Source organism: Pituophis catenifer, unplaced genomic scaffold (genome assembly GCF_029215685.1).
Source record: "Pituophis catenifer annectens isolate HBS135680 unplaced genomic scaffold, rPitCat1.0.hap2 SCAF_2, whole genome shotgun sequence".
Lineage (NCBI taxonomy): Eukaryota > Metazoa > Chordata > Lepidosauria > Squamata > Colubridae > Pituophis > Pituophis catenifer.
Window position 1 is genome coordinate 255,472,152 of NW_027256882.1, and position 26,747 is coordinate 255,498,898.

General features: G+C 38.9%; 1 protein-coding gene across 1 annotated transcript in view; it reads right to left on the reverse strand.

Moving 5' to 3' along the window:
• ADGRV1 (adhesion G protein-coupled receptor V1) overlaps positions 1–26,747 on the reverse strand; it is a 303,011-nt gene that overhangs the window by 250,766 nt on the left and 25,498 nt on the right. The window contains exons 2-8 of the mRNA XM_070935769.1: positions 20,128–20,312; positions 19,696–19,845; positions 17,972–18,067; positions 4,645–4,749; positions 3,230–3,343; positions 2,325–2,890; positions 258–528 (exon numbers count right to left, since the gene is read on the reverse strand). Of these exons, the coding sequence (XP_070791870.1) occupies positions 258–528; positions 2,325–2,890; positions 3,230–3,343; positions 4,645–4,749; positions 17,972–18,067; positions 19,696–19,845; positions 20,128–20,312 (1,487 nt within the window). The remainder of the gene's footprint in view (positions 1–257; positions 529–2,324; positions 2,891–3,229; positions 3,344–4,644; positions 4,750–17,971; positions 18,068–19,695; positions 19,846–20,127; positions 20,313–26,747) is intronic.

Below are 26,747 nucleotides of genomic sequence, written 5' to 3' on the forward strand. Positions count from 1 at the left end.
TTCCAAAAATAGGATTCCCTCATGGTAGAAAACATTTCTTTCTCAAGATCAGAACTGCTCTACTACAGGAAAGCACAGGACAATTTATAATCCTTGTAATATTATCCCAGTAAATATCATTTTATAGATTAAAAGTAAGATGCTATTCTTGGGTACATCTTAGCATTATTTTCTAAGCATTATTTTTCGATGCATTATTTTTACCCAAACACTGCCTCAGTGCTTTCAGCTTTTTAGAAGAATAAATGCAGACTTACCTCAGCTGGGTCACTCACTTCTGCCCCTCCTTGTATTGTATGATCTAAAATTTGAAGCAAATATGGCTCTGCTTCTTCAGGGACATCATCATCAATGATATTCAGATGGAGGGATGCCAATAACTGCCCCTGAGCAAAATATAATACCCCTGAGTCTGGAGTGAGATCTGTTGCCACAGGTGAAGGATCAGTGCTATTGCGAGTTATAATCCAGGAAACTGAAATATTTCCATGTGTTCCACCATTCCTTACAACAGTGATGCCTTCATACCTACACGATGCACAAAAAATTAATAAGAGTAATATCTGTAACATTGACTGGTACCAGTTGCAGTACTGACTCCATTCTAGATCTCTAAAATGCTTCAGATTTGATTTGAAAGAGGTGCTGTGGAACATATTAGAACACGAAGGCAGAGTCTCAGGTATGCGCTGTATTTTCCAAAGCCTCTTACAAAGTATTGCACAGTTTTATTACTTTCCATTTACATCATTGAAGCTCTAAGCTGTTTTTCCACTATGAATGCACACAGACACAATTGAGAATTTTGATAACAATAATAAGAACTAATAAAACTAAATAGAGCAGAAAAGAAAAATAGAAAGAAATAAAAAACTGCAAAAAAGAAAGTAAAAAAGATGAAAAAGAAAAGCTATAAAGAAGTGGCTTTTGATCTGTCAGTTGTATTTTAACTTCTCTAACATTACATCATGACTTTCTTCTTTCCATAATCAACCTTGTCTAATCATAAAGCCATTAATCATGTTCATTTTTTTAACGAAAGGGGTTTCCAGTCACCAATAAATGTAGATAGTGTTTTCTCTAATCAAACAAGTCAATTTTGCCATCCAGAAAGCCCCATCATCTTCACCAAACCTTCCTCTGTTGTAGACATTGCCAAATCTTTCCATCTTGCTGCAGTTATCATATACAAAAAAAAAAAATGTTCCATGGCTTTTTTCTGTTTATGCATCAGTCCTGGTTGGAGAAGTTCTGGTTTCAACTGAATATTAATCTTTAAAATCCTCTCAATCATTCTGTGTATTTGAGCCCAAAATTTTCTAGCTTTTCACTTATGACTATTTATGATAGGCAGAGCTATTCAATAAAAAAGCTAGTGAATCAGGAATAATGAATCATGAATTGGGACTGCATGACAGAAATCTCACCTTTTGTACTTGTATCCTAACATTGCATACAAGTATGTAACTTTGCAACATTGTGATGCATATTTAGTCATCTCCATGTTGTGTCATCATCAACTGACCCAGACATGCCTATTTAGATATGCTTTGATAAATGTCTGGTTTATATGTTGAATTGAAAGTGTACTATCTCTTGAAGCTGATGCACCAAATAGAATCTCATTAAACTTACTTTGATAAAACTGTACTGCTTTGATTGACAGTCAGTGGGGAGTGCCAAATGTTAAAAAGGAACAGGTCCAGGTCACACGATTCAGTTGCTATCTTGATCCCTTGGGATAATATGGTTTCAATAGCCTTGATTTCCTCCCTCCCAACACCCTTAACTGCTTTATTTCTTGGCCTAAATCAGTACCTGTTTTTAAGAATTGTGTTTTATCTTTAAAGTCTTAAATAGCTTTGAACCCAAACACAGAGAAGGAGAATATCAATCTATCCCACTTTCACCATGTTTTAAGATGTTCTAGAAAGGTTCTCTTTACAAAACCTTCTACATTTTATCATTTGTAGAGAGCCCTTTATTTATTATAATGCCACTGACTTCAATATTCTTTCTAAATGATTAAAGACTGGAATTTAAAAAATGTTTAATTTACCCATTTTCCTGTTTTTTATGTGACATTTTTGTGTTTCTGTGAATATGGTCATTCATTTTCATGAAAGCCAGTCTAAAATAGTCTAAAATAAGAATAGCATTTTACAAATCTGTAAAAGAAAAATTAGAAAATTCTGAAAAAAACCCCACTGATATTAAAGTAACGTCAATGATTTAATTAAAGTATTTAAGAAAAATTAGTTAAATTATAAACTAAAATTATATATTCTGATATTATCAATATAATGTTGAAAGTAATACAATACCTCAGCATTTGATCTTCATTGATAACAACTGTCTGAGTAAACAAGATGCTATTTATGGATAGTACTCCATATGGTTTATCATTGGGTTTAATGGTAACTTGGACAATTGATGGATTTTTCAAAATGGCATCTCCTTGCAAAGTGTCTTTAAGTAGCATGATATGAAACGTCTCAGCAATTTCTGGTATGGCATCATCAAGGATTTTGAATTTAATATAAGATTCATGCACTAGAGGAGGAAAAACAATAGTTGTATTTGGCTGTAGATCTAGAAAGTCTAAGTTAAGCTGTGCATGTAGTGTAGAGTTCCCAGTTACAATGATGTAGCATATGGAAACTTGATTTTCATCTGGTCCAATTCTATTTCCACTATCATCTTTTCCTCGAACTACTGTGATTGCTATTATATCATCTTCTTCATGTACCATGTAAATACTCTGAGTGAATAGCACTGGACTATCATTTGCTTTAATAATAATCTCAACAGAATTTCTTGATGAATTAATTTCAGCTCCTCCTTCCACGCTTCTTAAATGTATAATATATATTTCATCATTTTCTGATACCTAGAATAAGTAAGATATACATTACTAAAGCATAATTTATATTTCTCATTAAGAGACATGTAATTAGTACTTTATAGATAAAAACATTTCTTAAATGGTTTTGCTTTATTTTCTTGCCACTAAATTCAGCTACCTAATTCCTTTGAAGATTCAAAAAAGTTGTGAAACATTAATTACAAGGATTGCTTGATGGTAAAAACTGAAAGACTGTAACTTCTTTGCAAGCAAGCCAACCGCCTTCCAAAGGAATCTCTAACTCCGCTACTAAATTTTCTTTTATCTTTTTTGTTAATTTACTAATTGATCAAATGGGTAAATATAATTGATATATATCTTTACCTGGTCATCAAGAACAAATAAGTTATAAATCAAGACAGCTGTGCCAGGTGAAAAAGTTATATTTCCCTTTACTGGACTCAAATCTTCTACAGGAGAATTTGGGCCACCTTGTACCTATGAAGAAAGCTGAAAATGTTTAATAGAAGTACTGAGTTGTTATATCAATTAAAAATACATATTGTTAATTTCAACAATTAAAATGTTCAGAAAACAAGATCTCCAAAATGTCTGGACAATCATTTCTGAAGGAAACCTGAGAACTGCATCAATAACAGTTATTCAAAAAAACTAGGAAATGGTTCTTTGAAGTGGAGATACAGTAGTTTAAAATATTTATCCATATTTATCCACAAAGTAGTTTTGTACACGTTCAACTGTTGCTGAACAACAAACAAAACAAAAATAAAAATGGCAAGTCTTCTTCTAATACATTAAGAATCAGGAGATGGATTTAATACATGTAGGTAGTTTGAATCGGATACTATACTGAGGAACTCATACCAAACCCTATATAAACTCAAAATACAAGAAGGAAGAAGGGTTTTAATTATTATGTGTCCTTTTTACGGGGTTTATGAGGTAGAAATTGTTTTTTCAGAAGGATAATATAAATTTGATGTGGATCTATCAAAAACTGGTTATTTATGCTTTTGTAGTTAATTTGTGACATATTTTTATAGCATTTGCCTAAAAATTCTTATCATTCTGAAATGAATGAAATTCTTATGATTCTGAAATGTATCATGCCTACAGCCAAGAAGGATTTCTCCAAATACCTATTCACGTAATAGGAGTTATTAGATTCCATATCTGCAAATGGCAAAAACTGACTTTGAACTAATCTGCCAATTCTAAAAGCTGTTCATCTCTTAAGATCCTTACTGGACAAAAAAAGGAGCAAAATTTAAAACCACTAGTGTGTCAGACTTTATAGCTCCAAACAAGATCACTATAAAATCTCTGTAGCTTTGGCTGAAAGACCATGTTTATCAAGTCCAGCATGGAATGTTAGAACACAAGTGAAATTATTACATCAATATATGTCTTTTTCAGTATGTTTTTTAGTCCTGAAAAAACTGATTCTTGCCCTGAAAATCTTCTGTTGTTATTGTTCCAATAACATAATTGTTCCAATAACATAATTTAGGACCAATGTTTCCCTGATCGTGCTGAATGCTCCAAGAGATCAAAACCCAACTTCAGCAGGGCAGGATAGATATTAATAATGATCTGATTACAGTGATCTGGTCAGGCGACTATCCTGAAAATGAAAATAGTCCTACTAAGTAGGAATATTTGGAAATGGCAAGCTCTACTTCATTTAAGAAATGTCAAATTCATTTACCACAATGATTCAAACTTTTTTGTTTATTCAAAATAATGTTTTTAAGGTAAACCTATTTCAGCATGCTTACCTCATAGAACACAGTGACAGACCCATATGTTCCCTTCTCTCTAACTAAAGTAAAAGGCACAGATTCATTATCACCTCTGGGCTCAGTCAGTGTAATTAAGGCAGGCTAAAATTCAGATATGGGATTGAAGATTGGGGGGAGGGGGAGAAAAAAAATCAGGCATCAATGAAATATTTAGGGAACCGAATATATAAAAGGCTATTTTACACATGTACATCTTCCTAGTGATAAATTAATTCAGTTTATGAATTCATCCAATAATGAGGTACTGTTTTTCAACAACAAATTAATTCTGATAATCAAATATATCAAAGATTTCAACATTGTTAATGACTGTTTTTTTACTTAAAACATGTGCTACAAATAATTAGTACTCTATTATTTATATATCTTACTGATTTATTAAATATAATAAATAAATTATATAGCTACAAAATGTACTCATTGGGAGAACTCCTCAAACTGCGAGATGCCCCCCTCTCGCAGGTCTAGCCCTCTTCTTTATTGAGGGCCTATCTCGATGACGGACTTTGGAGTCTGGAGAGATGGCATACAGCAAAAAGAGGGTTATGGGGTTTTTTAGGGAAATTTCTTAATAAGATTTTAAGGGATTCTGGGAGGGGGGTAGATTACGTGGGTTCGGGGGAAGACCCGCGGGGGAGGGTATCTGGGCCAGCCGTAGGGCGTGGCATGGGAGGTGTGAACTCTGGGGTCAAGGAGATGATTAGATCTTACGATACAGATGCCCATAACATCGATACTGTAGGTGGGAGGGGCAGATATGGCAGAAGCAGGGGGCCACATCATCCTACGGGAGTGCGTCCTCGCTGTTTACAAGCGGTGGCGCGCTCCAACCCTCAAAGCTCTTCTCGTTCCCCAGGTTGTATGGAACCTCGGGCCCCAGGCCTTCGGCTGATGCTGTGCAATGCCAGGTCCGTGGTAAATAAAGCCCCCCTCATTTGTGATCTTATTCAAGAGGGGGGTGCGGACCTGGCGGGTATTACGGAGACCTGGTTGGGCCAGGAAGGGGGACCCCCCCTTGTTGATATGTGCCCACCAGGTTTCCGTGCTTTCCATCAGCCAAGGTCTCAGGGGAGGGGCGGAGGGGTGGCGGTTGTTATTAACGAAGGTCTTGGACCAAGGGAGGCCACTGTTCCTCAGACGGCTGGATGTGAGTCCCTTCTTGTGAAGTGGGGTCATAGGGTGCAGTTGGGCTTGCTAGTCACGTACCTGGCTCCCTGCCATGTGGCAGCAGCCCTGCCTGAGCTGCTTGATGTTATAGCCGCGGTGGCTGTTGACACCCCCAGGCTTATGGTCATGGGGGATTTTAACCTGTCATCAGTTGGCGAGACATCTGAGGTGGCTCGGGAGTTCATGGCTTCCATGACGACTATGGACCTGACCCAGTTAATTTATGGCTCTACTCACATGGGGGGACACACACTGGACCTTGTTTTTGTCTCTGGACAGTGGTTGAGTGATCTCGAGATAGGGGATATAGTGATTGAACCCTTGTCATGGTCAGATCACTCCCTCCTTCGCCTGGACCTTCGAACCGCCACACCCCGCCGCAGGGAGGCGGAACCGACCAGGTGGTTCCGCCCCAGGCGCCTGATGGATCCTGAGAGATTCCAGATGGAGCTTGGGCCATTTCCTGAGGTTCTAGCACACGACTCGGCTGAGGACTTAGTGGCCGCCTGGGATAGGGCGGCGGCTGATGCTTTAGACCGAGTCGTGCCTTTGCGGCCTCTGACCCGGCGCCGGTCTCACCTGGCTCCTTGGTATACTGAGGAGCTGAGGGAGATGAAGTGCCGGAAAAGATGCCTAGAGAGCAGTTGGAGGGCTAGTCGTTCTGAATCCGACCGAACACTGGTAAGATCTCATATTAAGAATTACCTAGTGGCGATAAGAGTAGAGAAGAGTAACTACTTTTCTACTCTTATTGCGTCATCAGATAATCGCCCAGCCGCCCTGTTTAGGGTGACCTGCTCTCTGCTCCATCAAGAGACGCGGGAAGACCCCTTGGAGGGTAGAGCTGAGGATTTTGTACAATATCTGTATGACAAAATTGCTCAGATTCGTGAACAGCTGGACTCTGACTGGATTGATCCAGAGGAGATGACAGGGGCAGGTCCTGAGAATATTATTTGGGAAGAGTTTGATCCTGTGACTCCCGAAAGCGTGGACAGGATACTGAACAGACTAAATGCGACCACATGTTTATTGGACCCGTGTCCATCCTGGTTGGTACTGGCCTCCCGGGAGGTGACGCGAGGCTGGCTCCAGGAGATTATAAATGCTTCTTTGAGTGAGGGTGTCTTTCCCACCGTCTTGAAAGAGGAGGTGGTGAGGCCCCTCCTCAAGAAGCCCTCCCTGGATCCAGCTGTGTTAGCAAATTATCGTCCTGTCTCCAACCTTCGCTTTGTTGCAAAGGTTGTTGAGAGTGTGGTTGCACGACAACTGCCTCGGTACCTGGATGAATCGAATTATCTAGATCCGTTCCAGTCGGGATTCAGGCCCGGGTACAGCACTGAGACAGCATTGGTCGCATTGGTTGATGATCTCTGGAGGGCTTGGGACAGGGGTTGCTCCTCTGTCCTGGTCCTACTAGACCTCTCAGCGGCTTTTGATACCATTGATCATGATATCATGCTGCACCGGTTGGAAGGGTTGGGGTGGGGGGGCACTGTTCTACAGTGGTTATCCTCCTTTCTCTCTGACTGGTCGCAGTCTGTGTTGACAGGGGGGCAGAGGTCGACCCCGAGGCCCCTTATATGTGGGGTGCCACAAGGATCGGTCCTCTCGCCCCTTCTATTCAACATTTATGTGAAGCCGCTGGGTGAGATCATCCGTGGTTTTGGGGTGAAGTACCATCAGTACGCTGATGACACCCAGCTGTACATCTCCATCCCAGACCACCCCAATGATGTCCTCGAGGTGATGTCCCGGTGCCTGGAGGCCGTACGGATCTGGATGGGGAGGAACAAACTCAGACTCAACCCATCCAAGACCGAGTGGCTGTGGTTTCCGTCGTCCCGATATAGTCAGTTGGCACCATCTCTGACTATTGGGGGCGAGTCGTTGGCCCCCACAGATGGGGTTCGCAACTTGGGCATCCTCCTGGACTCACGGCTGTCTTTTGAAGAGCATATGACAGCCGTAGCCAGGAGGACTTTTTATCAGGTTCGCCTGATTCGCCAGTTGCATCCCTTTCTGGATCGGGACTCATTACGCACGGTCACTCACGCCCTTGTCACCTCACGCCTGGATTATTGTAATGCTCTCTACATGGGGCTCCCCTTGAGAAGCACCCGAAGGCTCCAACTGGTCCAGAATGCGGCCGCGCGGGTGGTAATGGGAGCAATGTGGCGCTCTCATGTAACCCCCCTCCTGCACGAGCTGCACTGGCTCCCAGTGGTCTTCCGGGTGCACTTCAAGGTTTTGGCTACTATCTTTAGAGCGCTCCATGGCTCAGGACCAGGGTACTTACGAGACCGCCTCCTGCCACCAATAGCCTCTCACTGACCAGTTCGCTCCCATAGAGAGGGACTCCTCAGGGTGCCGTCGGCCAAACAATGTCGACTGACGGCCCCCAGGGGGAGAGCCTTTTCTGTGGGGGCACCTGCCATCTGGAACGGGCTTCCCCCGGAGTTACGAAACATCCAAGACTTACGCATATTCCGCCGTGCCCTGAAAACATTTCTATTCCAACAAGCTGGTCTGGCCTAACTCTCCCTTTTTAATTGGCTTTTAAACTGGCTTTTAAACCTCTTTAAATAAATTTGGATGTTTTTAATCTTTGAGCCTAAATTACTTAATCTGTTTCTTAATAGTTTTTAACTTCTATATGTATTTGTATTTATTATGGCTGTTCACCGCCCTGAGTCCTTCGGGAGTAGGGCGGTATACAAATATGAAAAATAAATAAATAAATAAATAAATAAATAAATAAAAATTATATATTTATAATATAATATATTTAATGCTAAATCATCCTTTTAAGAGTAGAGTAGTACCAGAGTTTATAAGACTTATTAAGTAACAATGCACTAATGGGAAAATGTTTTATTTTCTGTATTATCTTCTGCTTCTTTTTTTTTTTTTTTTTTTTTTTAAATAAACTTTATTGAGGTTTTTTACAGAACAAAAAACAAAAAAAAAATATAAAAAATAGAAAAAAGAAAAGAGGAAAAACAAACATTCAAACAGAAACATAAAACATGAAGTACATAAATATGATAACATTTTCAATTAGTATCGGATGTGCAGTGTTTTAACTATTTACATAAATAGTATTTGGTGACATTTCAACTCACTTTTAACCAATATTTAATACACCTTTAGATCTTTCTTTCATTTTGTCATGCAACCACTTGTACCACCTTTCCCATACCATATAGTAAACTGACTTCTCATCATTTAATTCATAAGTTAATTTAGTCATCTCTGCGCACTCGAGTATTTTCTTAATTGTAAGCTCTTCTGGTGGTTGAGTTTTCTCTTTCCAGTACTGTGCATATGCCAATCTAGCGGCTGTAATTATGTGGATCATTAAATGTATCATTTCCTTTCTATATGGTTTCTTTATTATTCCCAGGAGGAAAATCTCTGGTGTTAGTTCAATATCTTCGTCAATTATTTCTTGTAACCACCTCCTAATTTTATTCCAATATCCTTTCGCTTCCGGGCATGTCCACCACATGTGGAAGAAGGTGCCTTGACCATGGCCACATTTCCAACAGTTGGGATGTATATTGGAATATATCTTTGCTAGTCTGGCCGGGGCTAGGTACCATCTATGCAACATTTTGTAATGGTTTTCCTTATATGCCACCGCTCTAGTAAGTTTAAGATTTCTGTTCCATGCCTCCTCCCATTCCCCAAAATTTATATCACGCCCTATATTTTTCTCCCATGCAATTATTTGGTTCTTTGTGACATCTTCGAACTTACCCTCGCCTAATAAATAATTGTATAGTTTTGCCAGAATCTTTTTATTTGTTCCCATCAGGACTTTATCCAATCCATTTGGTCCAAGTTCTAAACCGTATTGTTCTTTATCTCTCTGATATCTGGATTTTATTTGTGAATAGGTCCACCAATCTAGGATTATTCCTTGCTCTCGTAGGATGTCATTTGGTTTAAGCCTCCCTCCTTCGTCCAAAATATCTTTGTATCTGCCCATTTTCTCCCTCTCCCACCTATTTGGGTGGGTCAGGGCCTCCATCGTTGAGAGCCAATTTGGAATTTTTTTGTAATATTTCTGCCTAATCTGAGTCCATGTTTGAACCAAGGAGTCTCTAATTTTATGTCTGTGGAAATGTGTCTTCCTTTTCTTCTCCGTGTCCCAAATGTGGGCGTGCCAGCCTTTTTGCAAGTCATGGCCTTCTAAAGTGAGAATCCTCTCGTTTTCCAGGGTGATCCAGTCTCTTAACCAAACTAGCTTAGCTGCCCTGTAGTATGTTTCCCAGTCCGGGAGTCCAAATCCGCCTATATCTCTTTTGCCCCTTAAAATTTTAATGGAAAATCTCGGTTTTTTTCCCTCACATATAAATTTTCTAATGATTTGGTCTAATTCTAAAAAAAATTTTTTGTTTAGATTTATCGGTATATTTTGGAATAAGAATAATATTCTGGGGAGGATGTTCATCTTAATTGTGGCTATCTTGCCCAAAAGTGATAGTTTTATTTTTTTCCAGCTATCTAGGTCTTGTTTCATTTTTCTAATTAGGGGAATATAATTGTCGTCTTTCAAGGTCGAACATCTAGATGTAATCCAAATTCCTAAGTATTTAATTTTTTTGGCAACCTGTAATCCTAATGCTTCTTCTATCTCGTTCTTCTGACTCTCAGTTGTATTCTTGATCAATACTTTGGTTTTAGTTTTGTTCAGTCTAAAGCCTGCCACCTCTCCGTATTTACTTAATTCCTCTAATACTTTAGGTCCCGATTCTATGGGGTCTTCAAGGATTAAAGCTACGTCGTCCGCAAATGCTTGCGTCTTGTAGGTCTCCTTCCTGATCTTCAAACCTTTTATTTCCTCGTTAGATCTAATTTTCCGGAGAAGAACTTCTAGGGCCAAAATAAACAATAAGGGGGATAGGGGACAACCTTGCCTTACTCCCTTACTAATTTGGAATGTTTTGGTCCTATCCCCATTCACCAGGATGCTCGCCTTTTGGTTATTATATATAGATTTAATCATCATTTCAAAATTTGTTCCGAATTTCATAATCTCAATTTGTTTAATCATAAATTTCCAATTTAGATTGTCGAATGCTTTTTGAGCATCAACAAAGATCAGAGCCATCTGTTTTCCGGGGTGCTCTTCATAATACTCTAGTGTGTCTAGCACGATTCTCAAATTATCCCTAATTTGTCTCCCCGGTAAAAATCCGTTCTGGTCTTTGTATATCCAATTATTTAAAATCTTTTTCATTCTTTCTGCCATTATACCCATGAATAATTTGTAGTCAGTATTTAGGAGCGAAATTGGTCTGTAATTTTGAATTTGTTTTAGGTCGGCACCTTCTTTCGGCACAAGTGTAACATGCGCCTCTTTCCATGACTCTGGGATTTTTTGATCTAACAATACATCATTAAAAATTTCTACTAATTTCGGTTGGAGTATTTCTTCTAATTTTTTATATATTTCCCCTGGGAATCCGTCAGGTCCTGGAGCTTTATTATTTTTCAATTTGGAGAGGGCTGTTTTTAGTTCTTCAATTGTAATCTTTCTGTTGAGCATTTCTTTCTCATCTTCAGTTATTTGTGGGAGCTCTGCTTTTATCAAATATTGTTCTATTTTGTCATCCGGTATCTCCTCTTCTTTGTATAGGGATTCGTAGTATTCTCTCACCCTATCCCGTTTTCCTTCCTCGTTAGACAATAGTTCGCCCTTAGAGTCTTCTAAGGTATGGATTATTCCCCTTTCATTTTCCTTTTTTAATTTATAAGCCAGCCACCTGCCCGATTTGTTAGTATTCTCAAAAAGATATTGTTTCGTTCTTTTCATTCTTTGTGCCAGCTCTTCTTGCTCCATAATATTTACTTTATGCTTCCACATCATCCAATTTTCTTTGGCAGCTTCATCTTCTGGGTTATCTTGGAGTTTTCTTTCTGATTCTCCTATGTGATTTAAATAGTCTTCCAGAATCTTCCTTTCTTCTTTATTTTTATGTGCAGTATATGAAATCGCGACTCCTCTCAGATAGGCCTTCATTGTATCCCATACTATTGCGCGAGATGTGCCTTTGTTTTCATTTTCCTTAAAAAAGAAGTTTATTTCTTCTTTGAATTTTTGTATACAGTCTTTATCGCCCAATAATTTAGCATTTAACCTCCACCTCCGTTGGTATTTCCTCTGAGCAAGCTTCCATCTAATTTCTAGCGGATTATGATCTGCCCAATCATTTGGGTTAATTACTGCTGTTCCGATTTCTAACCCCAAATTCCTACTAACCCATGCCATGTCAATCCTGGACCACGACTTTTGTGCATTTGAAAAGAAGGTATATTGCCTATCGTTTGGATGCAAGGTACGCCAAATGTCAATTAAATCTAGTTCATCGACTAACTCGAAAAAAGCTCTCGGTAGATTTGTCCTTTTATTTTTTTTTTCTTTATTGCTCTTGTGATCCTTCTCCGGGTCCACAATACCATTGAAATCCCCTATCATACAGATTTCGTTATATGCCATTTTCACTAATTGTTCATGGAGTTTCTTAAAAAATTCTCCCTGTTTTTTATTTGGGGCATAAATGCCCACTATTAATACCTTGGAATTCCCTTTCTTAATTTCAATCATGAGGATTCTACCTTTTGTATCTTTGAATTTCAATTCTGCTTCAATTCCTTTTTTTACGTAAATTACCACCCCCCTTTTCTTTTTCTCTGCCAGCGAATCAAATGTTTGACCGAATTTTTTATATTCTAAATATTTACTCTCTTCTTTTTTTATGTGTACCTCCTGTAAACACATTATATCAACATTTTTTAAGAGTAGAGTAGTACCAGAGTTTATAAGACTTATTAAGTAACAATGCACTAATGGGAAAATGTTTTATTTTCTGTATTATCTTCTGCTTCTTATTTTTTCTCCTAAATTCAATGAACAACGCCGCCACGTTGTCGGTAAGGACTAGAATGTGATGCCCCTGTATAGTCCGTTGGAAAGTCTGAAGAGCCATGCGTATTGCTCGTAGCTCCAGTAGATTGATGCTGGATTGGGATTCCGAGGGAGACCAACAGCGTTGGGCTACTTGCAAGCCCAAGTGTGCCCCCCACTCGAACAGGCTGGCGTCTGTCGTAATGAGGATTGGTTGGGTGTCCGAGAACATGCACCCTTTGTCTAGGGCCAGGGACAGCCACCAGTGCAATGACCGGCGAACCGACAGGGGAACCCTGATCCTGGTATGGGAAGCCGCGGTTTTTGACCGTTGGTGCGGTAGCAGGAGCCACTGGAGACTTCGTGCATGGAGCCGAGCCCAAGGCACAATGTTGATGCACGATGCCAGCTTCCCTAGTATTCTCGAAAGATTGAGCTTGGTCACTGTCGGTTCCCGAACGATTTGACGTATCAGTAGTCAGAGATTGTCTCTCCTCTCCTGAGAGAGGAACACTTGCCCTGCCTGAGTGTCGATTATTGTGCCGAGATGCGTCAGGCAGGTTTAAGGTTCTAATTGGCTCCTGGGTAGGTTGACTAAGAACCCATGGTCTTGCAAAACCCATAAAGTCAGATCTAAATCAGCATGAGCCCTCTGGAGAGTGGATGCCTGGACCAAAATATCATCCAGGTAGGCTTGAAGCCGTACCGGGACGGATCGAAGATAGGCTACTAGAACCTTGGTGAAGCTGCACGGGGCCGATGCCAGGCCGAATGGAAGGGCACAATATTGGAGATGGAGCCCCATGTAGCTGAACCTGAGGTAACGCCGGTGGGATGTGGAGGTAGGCCTCGGAGAGGTCTATGGAGGCTAGAAAGTCCCCGGGCCTGATCCCTTCCAGAATGGATTTTAGAGTGTTCATTTTGAACCTCCTGTAGACTAGGTGAGTGTTCAGAGATTTTAAGTTTAGTATCGCTCTCCAGCCCCCAGAGTGTTTCGGTACCACGAATAGGATTGAGTAAAATCCCTGTCTCCACTGGTCAGGAGGAACCTCCTCCACAGCATTGATATCTAATAGATGTTGAATGGCAAGCTCCATGAGCCTGCGCTTGTGATGGGAGTTGGAGACAGGGCATGGTACGAAGTGGTTTGGGGGGCTGGAAAGGAATTCCAATGGAAGTCCGAATTCGATGGTGTGAAGGACCCATTGGTCAGTTGTAATGCAGGTCCACTTGTCTACAAAGAGGCTCAGTCTGCCCTCTGTGGGAGCATTAAGGGGTGAGTCACTTCTGGCGGCGGAACTGGCAGTTACCAATTCCACGAAACGACCTTTTTTGGAGGACCAAAGGACTTTGGCTTGTGCCGAAAAGAACTCCAATCCTGACTAAGAAAGGAGCCCTGTGAATACGGGCGCTGACTAGTACCCTCCTGAGGGGAGAAGCGAGATGGCTGCCTATAGTAGTAGGGAGTAGCCCAGCAATCTGCCCGCCTGGTGACAGAAGGCAGTATCTTCTTTCTATCCTTATCTTCAAATAGTAAAGGCTCGAGAAACTCACCAAACAATTTAGACCCCATATATGGGGCTGAAGCGAGGCGCCATTTGGCTTTAGATCAGTTGGCCATTGGCGCAGCCATAACAGGCGACGCGAGGTGACTGATGATGCCATTGCCCGAGAGGCGTACTTAGCTGCATTGAGCATGGCATTGGAAGCAAATTGAGTGGCAGCAATTATTTTGTTAAGGTCCTGATGGACCTGGGCGTCTTGTGTAGGTAAATGAGATTGCACTGTTGGAGCCATAATAGGGATGAACGGGAGAAGAAAGATGCCGCAGTAGCGGCCTGTATCACCCAGGCTGAGGCTTGGTGTGTTTTCTTAAATGACAAGTCAAATTTCTTGTCCTCAGGTTTAAGGCCCTCGGATGAGTCCCCTGAGAGGTAAGGGGAAGGAGAAGAAAGGGCAGCCACAGGGCCATCCACTGTAGGTACCTGTAAGACGTTAGCCAAGGAAGGGTCCATATTATAGTTACGACGGTCAGCACCACTAGGTGTAGGAAGGTAAACAGGGTTGGACCATTGCTTTCAGACGACATCCGTAAATAATTTGGGGGCTGGGATGAAAAGTTGTTCGGCAACTGGTTCCAAAAAGATACCATGGCCGGTTGAAACAGAAGTCGATGCTGGATCAGAAACAGAGTCCAAAAGACCAGATGTGACTTTGGCTTTGTGTAGCAGCGACTTGAAAAGCCCCTGGGGAAATAAGTCCGTGAAGGCCGGAACATCTGGAGGGGCACCTTCGTCATCAGAGAGGTCAGTATCCCTCTGTGGCTCGTCATCCAATCTGAGGTCAGCGCTGCCGCCTGATCTCGTTGGGGACCAGTCAGGTGATCCAGTTAGGCTGGCAGAAGGAGAGACTCGGGAACGCCTAGAATGGAGGCTCTCTGAAATTAATGAAGCAGAGCGATGCTCTCTAATGCCAGCAGCAATGCCATGCGAAATGGCTCTGGCAATCAATTGTTGCAGCGTCTCAGAAAGATCCTCCAGTTCCGAAGTGGTGGAATGTTGAGCTGTTGGTGGGACAGGAAGAGGATCCTGAGGTGCGATCGAACAAGCAAAGGGATCCCCCTTTGACCTGTCTTTATCAAATGGAGAGCCGGCAGATTGTTGGTCCGGTGTCTCAGGAGATAGGGCCCTGGATAAGTCAGGGTCATCCTCCAACCCCTGGTCTTGGGGATCACATGGAGCACTGATTGAGTTGTCCTCATGATCAACTCTGACCTTTTCCGTTTGTAGATGGTGGTGCTCCAATGCTTTCTGTCGCCTTTGGAGATCCTGCATCTTACTTTGTGATGGCTGGTGAGATTTTCTGCCTGAAGCAGATTTAGATGAGGCCTTGCGGCCAGGTTTAGCCTTGTTGGTAGAAGGCTGGTCTGCCATGTTGGAAAGGAAGGCTCAGCAGTGGCAGCAGTGGCCTGCCCACAAAGGAAATGCTGGGCGGCTGTCTCAGAAACTGAAAAATGCCAGCACCAGAAGCTGCTTATGAATCCAGACAAATATCGCTCAGCAGGATAACTGCTGCATTAGTATAATGGCCACCGCTGAATTCCTCGCTAACAAAATGGCCGCCCCACGAGGAATGCCGCTCCTTTAAAGGTAAAATGGCTGCCGCAGTTGTCAAATTGCCTCAGAAGGCGACGGTTCACCCAAAGACCCGATGTACCGAAACGGATAAATATCCAGCGTTATTTTAAGTTCTTTATCAGCTGATATATCGGGAATCGGTGAGAGAGATCGTTCGGAATAGCTGTATCCACCTCTCAGCTATGAGGCGGCAAATGCTGCGGCGTTGGCGGCGGTGACGTGGGGGCAATGGCCGCTGACAAACTGACAGGCTGCAGCAGATCTGCGATAGCAGCCGTCGGTGGCGCAATAAGCGAAACTCACAGGATTGTGCTACTGCCTCTCAGCTGATGAGCCAGAAGGATCGGTGGTATCTTCCTTTGATTAACGTCCGGCTGCAGCAACCCCCGGCAGGGTAAAAGCGGCGAAATGCCAAAGCGCACTTAAACCACTACCGCCTCTCAGCTGATGATGGCATGGCAGCGTCAGCGCGTCGGTGGCGTTTTCAGCCTAAAACTGAAGGGGCCAGCTCGCACAGCGCCGAAATCGCAAAGAAATGAAATGTTGAGCTCCATCAGGAGTGAGAGACTCAGAGAGACGTCTGGTCAGAACCACTGAGTCGAATAAAACTGGAGGCGATGGAGGCCAGAGGAGGCGTGGCCAAAACAATTCGACTCAGGGATTGGACAGACCAACTGAATCATCCCACTCCTGACCCACTCCGCAGCCTTCTGCCAGCCTTCTGGATAATATAGGTAGGGGTGTGTGTGTGTGTGTGTGTGTGTGTGTGTGTGTGTGTGTGTATCAGGGGTGAAATGCTCCCGGTTCAGACCGGATCGCCCGATCCAGTAGCGATGGAAGCAGGTGGTTCGGAGTACTGGTAGTAAAAATCCCTGCACCCACCCATGCCCAGCTGAGCCGCACAATCCTCAGAGGCTTTTTTTTAACTTTTAAAAGCATTTTTTTCTACAACCTCTTCGGCCGAAAAAATGCTTTTAAAAGTAAAAAAAGAAAAGCCTCTGATGATCGCGCGGCTCAGCTGGGACCGTCAAAGGCTTTTAAAAGCATTTTTTCTACAACCTCTGAAGAGATTAAAAAAGCCTCTGCCGATCAGGCAACTCAGCTTGGATTGTCAGAGGCATTTAAATGAAAAAAAGCCTCTGCTGATCAGGCAACTCAGCTTGGATCGTCAGAGGCATTTAAAAGAAAAAAAGCCTCTGCCGATCAGGCAACTCAGCTGGGATCATCAGAGCCTTTTGAAAGCATTTTTTACAACCTCTTTGCCGAAGAGGTTGTAGAAAAAATGGTTTTAAAAGTTAAAAAAAAAATTGGCCCCGCCCACTCAGTCACATTACCCCCCCACCAAGCCATGACCACAGAACCAGTAGTAACAAATTTTAGATATGGTTGCTGAAGACCTATGGTTGCTGAAGAAAACTGTAAACATCCAATCTTAAATTCCAAAACAAACAACTGCTAATTTAAATAGTGAAAGAATGCATTTATACAAATAACTTTCAAATAGCAACATCCTGCTGTTGACTGAGTAGATATGACATTTATGGCTAAACTAGGATTTAAGGTTTGAGAATAAACTATCAATCCTAATACTTTGAATGTCCATTATTATGTCAATTTTCAAAATATTTTAAACAAAATTTCTCCTTTCTGAGATGAAACTATCAGGAATTTTTACTGGGGAAATAAGAGTGGGGTTTTTTTGGTGACAGCTACTAGCTCTGGAATGCTGTATTGATAGAGCTCCTTACATTTATTTTTTAAAATTCAAATAAATGTTTGGCTTTTACTCTGTTTTGTTGCTGTTCTGTGTGTGCTATTATTTATTTCTTACTGATGTGATTTTGCTTGATGAATTTGCAGTATTTCTCACACTATTTATTAAAGAAAATTACAGAGTCACACATACGGTAGGTGACTCTGGGCAGCTTAAAATATTCCATTTATATATTCTATTTATAAACTTAAATATGATTTTTCATTTGAAAAGGATATACACTGAAATAATAAGCAAGCACATTTTCTGTCCGAGAGATTTTCTTATCATTCTAATTTAAGTAAATAGATGCAGTAAATGAAAACTTACCATATCAAAAGAAATAATTCCAAAAGCATTGTCATTTGATAAAATTGTTACAGTTACAGCTCTAGGCAATCCAAGCTTTACTTCTTGAAGCGGCTTCTAAAACAAACATGGCAGACAAAACAGAAAATCAAGGTAAGCAAGCCCATCTATATAACAGGAGAAAACTAATGTCTGTGTTTACAGAGCAAACAAATGTTTGTGACACATTCCAGGGAAACTACTCAAATGAAGGAAATACTGCAAAAGCATTTTTCATGGAACTCAAATCCTATAGACTCAGTCTGGTTAAACAAAAAAGTGTCTGACTCAAACTTTGACAATCATTAATCATAGCTAATGATACCATAGCAATAAGATGCTAGATGAAAAATATGCATTCCTTTCCTCAAGAACTTGAACAGCTTTTGTGTGAAACACTACTGAAATAAATATTTTGCAGTTATGACTAAAAAATAGAGAGAGATCACACTGATTATATTTAAAGCAATTATGTATTTCATTGATCAATTTTACTTTAGTTAAAGGAAAAACGTAAAGGCATATTAGATAATAATGAAGTTCATTAAGTAATTACTTCATACTAACTAGTGATCTATATGCACTGATCTGAATCTCCTTATGCTAGAGGTCAGAATAACAAAACAGAATGAAAATCACCTCATGGTGAGATGGGTGGCAAACAAATTTAATAAATAATAATAAATGAATAAAAAGAAGTCCCCAGTGTTTTTGAATGGGTTTTCTGAATTGAGAATCAACTACTCTAATTTTCACGTTTTAAACAACTTAGTGGGTCATAATTAATCTTATAATTTATTTTAGTTAACATCAAACTATAAACTTGCCTATGATTTAAGTTATTATAGACATGTGTATTTTGTCATCTCAGACAAATAAATCTATATTTTGATAAATATGCTAGGAAGGTAAAGAGATGCTTGCAAATGATCAGGATTCAATTTTCTTTTTCTATCTAATTCAGACACTGAATGAGATTGTTGGTATAAAATTTTATAGGTCAGTATGAAATTGAGGAAGGTCAAATTTTAAATGTTCTTATTTTAAAAACAATCAATTTAAAGTGGGGAATCAGTACCAAAAAATATTTCAAATACAAGTTATGAGGGGATTTGACTGGGAGGTGATGACTACAATGCTTTGGATTCTATTCTAAAATAGAAGGGAGGGAGGTGAATCTAGCATTCATCTGCCTCTCGTCAAAGAAGCCATCTCAGATCACTAAAGCGAAATACTTTTCACAGTATTCTGGGGCTTTACTGATCTGAGGTGGTAAGTTACTCTTAATATTCTTGTTTTGGTTCCATTTTTGTCCATTACTTCACAAATTCACTGGCTGTGCATCCTCCTTTTTCTTCATAAAGACTTTTAATTTCCTAAATATTAAATTGAAGATAAGAAGCTAGTACGGCTGCAGATTGCTGGAGAGACATTGTAACAATGAAGGATAGGTAGACTCCCTTTGTAATTAAGGAAGATAAAAGATCCTTATATCAGTGTAACTTTCTCTAAAATTACCTCTCAAGAAAATTGAGGGTTTCCCCCCCTCAGATTAAAGAGAATGGTTGAGACAATAAAGAACAGCTTGTACACAATGACAGTAAGAAAAAACATTTAAAAAATATCAATACACACACAACAGACAGATACAGTATATGTGTGTGTGTGTGAATGTATATATGTAATGTAGAAAAAATAATGCCTACCTGTAATGTCAAATAAAATATAAATGTTTCATCAGCCTCTGGAATATCATCATCACACACAGAAATGAAAACAGTTCGATTTGTTTCTGCCTGGGATATGTATGCTGCTGCATATGTATCAAAAAAGTCACCTGTATTTTCACCATGAATCTGCAATACATATATACATACAGAAATTAAAAACAAATGCATTTTATTTCTGCTCATTCGCACCTTATCACACTCTTAAAATAAACATCTTTATGTCTGACATATTTCCTTTGGATTATAACATATATTTCTGCCATTCATTCTAGTAAATTATCAAAGTTAGCCTTCGCATATTATCAAGAAAAAGTGAATCTGCTTGCCTCTAAGTAAAAAATTCCACTTCAGAAAGCAAACCATATAAATATTTGCTATTAGAGCAATTAGATTGGAAACGTTTCTTACCGATACAATTGCTGTGACATTCACTGGGTCTCCTATTCTTTCAATAACAAGACGTATAACTGTTGTAGTTGTTTCATTCACTACAAATTCTGTTTGTCCTGTAAACTTTACTTCTGTTTCTCCAGAAATCAAACTGATAATTAGTGATAAAAGAAGTATAACTAGTAAACAGACAGAGGGCATCCCTGAAACAAAAGAAGGCAAAAGTGAAATGGGGGCATAAAAGGTAAATTTTAAACTTGAATCTTACATTCTCCCTTAGAAGTTATGCCTTCTTCTTGAGGGTGGGCTAGTCAAATATATATACAAAAGAAGTGGAAAATCAAATCTATAGGTATTTTGCTTAATTGCTAATAACTTATTTCAATTATCTGAAGTAATGGAGTCAGAAGATTTTTGGGTGTGAGAGAGAGAGAATGCTTAATGTACTGCATGTATTAATTATCATAGTCATTCTAAATATAATACAGATATACAGATGTATTGTACATCTATTTTGCTAAGGACTTTACTTTGGTTTGCCATTGTGTATTAGAATATTGCCTTACCCAAATTTAATTAATATTATTACATAGTTTTGCTAGACATGAAAAAGGATTTTGATATGTTTAATGGAAATGTTTGAAACAAGTTTTTTTTAATATGGATTTCCTCTGGTATTTATTAGTTGGATCAACATCTATATATTAAATCCACTGGAATTATCACAAATGGAATTATTTTCTCAGCCATTAAATTGTCTTATGGGACTCATTATGCATTATTCATGTCCCTTATTCACTCTCCCTTATTTACTGGATTTACTGGGCTACCCAGAAATTGGTTTGATTGATTATCAATTTCATTATTTTGGATGTATAACATGGATGATGGGCTTGTTTTATTATGTATTTCCATCCGTCAATCACAAAAGGTCACACCACTTGGATCCACACATATACTATACTGATACATTATAATATCCACATTCCCAGGAAGAACTTGATGAATGTGAAGGCCAATATCAGATGTAGCAGATGTAATTTTACATTTTGGTGCATATAATAAGAAAAACATACAGACTGACTACAAATAACAGCATGACAAGCTAGCAATAATGGTGCACTGGAATATCTGCAAGAAATACCATTTGCCTGCAAGCAAGAACTAGTGAGATCACGAAATAGACAAAGTAATAGAAAATGAAAAAGATAAAGGGCTCTGAGACTTCAGAATTCAAACAGACAAGCACCTGTCACATAATACCTCAGACGTAACAACTGTTGATAAGAAAAAAAAAATCTGAATAGTTGTCCTGGCAGAACCTGGAATCAGCAGAATAAAAAAGAAAACTAGATAACAAGACACAAAGATCTGCAAATAGTAGAATTTAAGTGGCAAAAGAAAACAAAGGTAATACTAATAGAAATAGGCATCTTGGGTGCAACCCAGAACATCTGGAAAGTCACTTGAATACCATCTGCACTGACAAAATCACCATCAGTCAATTGCAAAAGGCAGTTTTACTTGAAACACATTCTGCAATAATACCTTTAACACCATGAAATATCTGCCTATCCTAGGTAGATAAAAATGGCAAATTCAGTCTAAATACCGGCTGATTGTGCAAAAAATAACAACAATAATAATAAAAAAATTTGGAACAGCTTACATCTTGTGATAATACCTTTAACACCATCAAACAACAACTATCTCAAGTCCTTGGGAAAAACTCAATAGGTGGATAAAAATGGAAATTCTGGCTGACTGTGTGTAAATTTATAGTTTGTAGCTTTGTAGCAGTCAGAAACAAAAATAATAATTGCATGTCAGCAAAGAAGATTCTCATTTCTATTATTTCCAGGAAGATAATCTAAATTAATATTAATCATTAACAATTTGAAATTCAGTAAAGAATGAGCCAAGACAGGTAGCATAAAAATTATTAAAGTGATAACTTTTTGTTGAAATGAAATGCATCTTATTTGTAATTTTGAAATTATTAATTGAACTTAAAACCTTGCCTTTTGAATATAAATTGCTGTCCTTGTAAAGTATGAGAAAAATCAAATTAATTTGCAATGTAGTCATTGTTCTTTAAAGAACTAAGGTGGCTGATCTTTTAACTTCAGAACTTACCTAAGATGAAGCAAATATCTTCCCATACTAAATACCTTGCTAAAATAAACCTGAAAACACAATCCTTGTAGAGCAAGGTAACCCCGTTTAGAGTTACAGTACTTGAATTCTATTATCTTACTAAAACTATAAAGTTACTGCTGTGCAACAAGAGACTAATAACCATGACATCAATTATTCAGTTAACAAAAATTCTTCCTTATATTTTATTTGTGACATATACATATGCATATGTATGTCATATATGAATATGTCTCTATATATAGATATACATATGAAAAATGGCAAAATATATTAAACCAAACTTTCATAAAATTATTCCAATTATGGACAGTGTCTTAAAAATTAGATCTAGACAACTCCAAAATGCCTTGAAAGGCTGTAACCCATAAGCAAAGTTGAGGCCTCCTGTAAAGGGTTTCTGGGAGAGAATGTTTTGCACCTGTAATGGATATTAAACTATTAAACCATTTAATTTGCACATTTAATGGTTATTAAACCATTCAACTAGTACTCCAATTTTTTAAAATAAAATCTGTTCTTGACCTCAGTAATTCCAAATTTTGATATTTCCATCGTTTACTTTGGCAGATGTTAGTCTTCCCAGGTAAACCACATAGGAAATATGACAATAGAATAGAATAGAATAGAATAGAATAGAATAGAATAGAATAGAATAGAATAGAATAGAATAGAATAGAATAGAATAGAATAGAATAGAATTTTTTATTGGCCATGTGTGATTGGACACACAAGGAATTTGTCTTGGTGCATATGCTCTCAGTGTACATAAAAGTTACATTCATCAAGAATCATAAGGAACAGCACTTAATGATAGTCATAGGGTACAAATAAGATAAAACAAGATGAGCTAATTCTACTTTATTGTAGAAATCTTGCAAGCCTAAAAGTACAACCCTCCAGCCATCTCCCTTACAATCTAAAAAGCTAGGGAGGGTCCCTTTTCATTTCATTTATTAAATTTCATTTATTAAATTTTTATACCGCTCTTCTCCCGAAGGACTCAGGGCGGTGTACAGCCATATTAAGACAACATATACCCACAAAATTTAAAAACAATTTAAAATATATTAAAAAGTTGGCCCTTATATTAAAAACTACAAACACCCAATTAAAATTCATTTTCTAAGCCAGCCCAGCCTGTTGAAACAAAAGAGTCTTAAGGGCACGCCGAAAGGTACGTAGGTCGGGAATCATGCGGATCTCCGGGGGCAGTTCATTCCAGAGGGCAGGTGCCCCCATAGAGAAGGCTCTCCCCCTGGGTGTCGCCAGTCGACATTGTTTGGCCGACGGCACCCTGAGGAGTCCCTCTCTGTGGGAGCGTATTGGCCGGTGGGAGGCTATCGGTGGCAGAAAGCGATCTTGTACACCCACTGTGCATCTGCAGGTTATGACCTGTCTTATCTGACCACTCCATAGGCATCATATAGTCCTGTCTCTCAACTCTGTGTTATATATCATTACAGCAGGATAGGATTTATGTATGTAGCTGTAACTTTATATATAGGCAACAGATATTACATCAGCTGTTATGGACCACAATCAATTTCAGTTTTCCATAAAAGTTTATATGCTAATAAATCTTCTGGTCTTTAGGATTCCATGTGATTCTTTGTTATTTTCACACATTAAAACATACATAAAGAAATACTTGTAGCTTACAGTTTTAACCAATGTATATACTAGTGATGGGATTCAAAAAATTTTACCACCGGTTCTGTGGGCATGGCTTGGTGAGCATGGCATGGCTTGGTGGGCGTGGCAGAGGAAGGATACTATAAAATCTCCATTCCCACCCCACTCCAGGGGTAAAATAAAAGATACTGTGGGACCAGTACGCTCCCACAGAGAGGGGCTCCTCAGGGTGCCGTCGGTAAAACGATGCCGACTGGCGGCCCCCAGGGGGAGAGCCTTCTCTGTGGGGGCACCTACCCTCTGGAATGAGCTGCCCCCGGAGATACGGCGGATCCCGGATCTTCGCACCTTTCGCCGTGCCCTAAAGACGTTTTTATTTCAATAAGCCGGGCTGGCCTAATTTTTTAAAATTGTTTTAATTTTTAAATTGTTTAATTATGGGTCTTAATTCAGGGGTGCTTTTAATTGTGGGCCAAATTAATTTAATTGGATTTTAATACTGTTTTTAAATTTTGTATTTCTTGTGTTTTATCTGTTGGCTGTTATAAGGGTGGTATATAAATATAAACAACAAATAAATAAATAAATAAATAAATAAATAAATAAATAAATAAATAAATAAATAAAATCTCCATTCCCTTCCCACTCCAGGGAAAGGTTACTGCAAAATTCCCATTTCCTTCCGATCAGCTGGGACTCGGGAGGCAGAGAATAGATGGGGGTGGAGCCAGTCAGAGGTGCTATTTACCAGTTCTCCGAACTACTCAAAATTTCTGCTACCGGTTCTCCAGAACTGATCAGAACCTGCTAAATGCCACCTCTGGTATATACCATATTTGGTTATAGACTAGAGCATAAACTCTACATTTTCAATAGGATGCATTGTATTAAGTAATTTCAAACAATTTGTGCATTACGTAAATTGCTGAAGGTAGCTGAAAAAACATCTCCAGAATGTTAGGATTTATATACATGAAAATATATAAAAGCTGGCAAGTTATACAAAATAATTTTCTCTTGTTAACTTTAGAAAGACAATTTTATAATGTCCATGGAGCAGTTTTATTGTTATCATTTTTCTATCAGAAATTTAACACAATCTTCCCAGGAAACCATCAGTAACTCTCTAAGTAACTGATGCTCCAAGAATCAGTCATTTATCAGGTAATAGTGCAAGATTAAAAAGTAGCATAGTTGATCACTACTGCTATTCTGTCATAATTTCAATTTATTTGCTTGCAACAGAACACAACGATTGTATCTCATGGTAGAGGCATGTTTGACTCTACAGTAGCTTCTAAAATGAAACACCAAGAAGAACTATGCTGAGATGATAAAGATGAAAGATATATTATTTCGAACAAAAATTAATTTATCAATATCCAAACCAATTATCTTATTTAAAATATGTACTCATTTCAGGATTCCTAAGGTTGCTCGTAAAGAAGCAATGACTGCTATGGTATGCTACATGAAATACACATAAATGGTAAATGGGGCAGACTGCTGATTCTCCCCAGCATGTTACTAAAATGGAGGAAACCTTCCAATTGCTGTATTTAGCAGCTGTAGAAAAGACTACAAGTGGCTAACGGTGCCCGTCCCCTAAAATTCTATGTGCAATTATTTATAATATTTCATTCCATTATGCAAGACGTGACTAGAACTATTTGTCTAACAGAAGAATTAACATTCTGTTAATTAATTCTTTCCAAATGAATAAGCATAATATGAATCACAATTCATATTAAATCTGGAGTCTTTGGTATTCTCTGAGCTTGTTTGTTTTCAGACGTTTCATTACCCAGTTCTATAATAAACATATATTAAATGTTTGCTAAGTGCCATAGCTCATTATCAAGTACAATGCAATTGTGCAAGTATAATCAAATGCTAGTAGTTGCATTCAGGAGTTCTAAACCTAATGTACTTCAAAGAAATGTATTCAAATTTTATTTGTTTATTCAATTACCGGTATGTTAAAAAAAGTGAAGGTTTTCATCTTGCTGACTTTCTTAAGATGCAATCACATTTTATATTTTCCATTCATTTTTACTAATTGCACTGCCTCATTTGCCCATTTTGATTTTTAACTGTAATGTGCTTGTATTGTGCATTGCAGCTTATTGAAGAAAATATAGGCTTGAAATGTTATCTGGAAAATATCCACCTTCTTATCACTGGTGTTTTTTTAGTGCCTTACTAAATCTTGTAATCTAGTCCACAATTTAATAACTACTATTTAATCATTATAATCATTCTCTTATTAGCCAACTACTTTGCTTCTCCTGCCTCATGGCACCCCTGGAGTTCAAGACAAGGAAACCTCTTTGTTGATTAATTATTTAAGGCTAGCAACAATAACCATGCAGGAAATAAAGGTACTTTGAGAGGATTACACAAGGTCTAGTTCTCAACAGCACTAAGCTGAGAAAAGCAAATTACAGGCCCGAGTACTTCATTGCATGTAACTAAATTGGCTGGTTGAAATGCTAATTGCCTTTCAGGACTGCTCAAGGCAGACAGTGAGGCCTCAACTTCATGGGAATTATTCTCTTTTTTTTTCCTTTCTGTTCTACATCATTGTCTGGTAAAGAATGATTCAAAAGATTTCTCTAACTTCTAAACATGTGAGAAATCTCTAAAGTTCTGACTACTGCTTCAGATCACTTTGGTCTGCCAAATGTGTAACAGATGGCTGAATTAAGGCCATGTTAAATCTCCACTAAAGCTCTGAGCAGCCCAGAGTAACTTTGCATTGCTGCAAGGAGAAAGAAGAGCAATTCATGGGTCAAATGAGACATCAGTCATAAATTAGCAAAATCTGATTAATATTGATGGAGCAT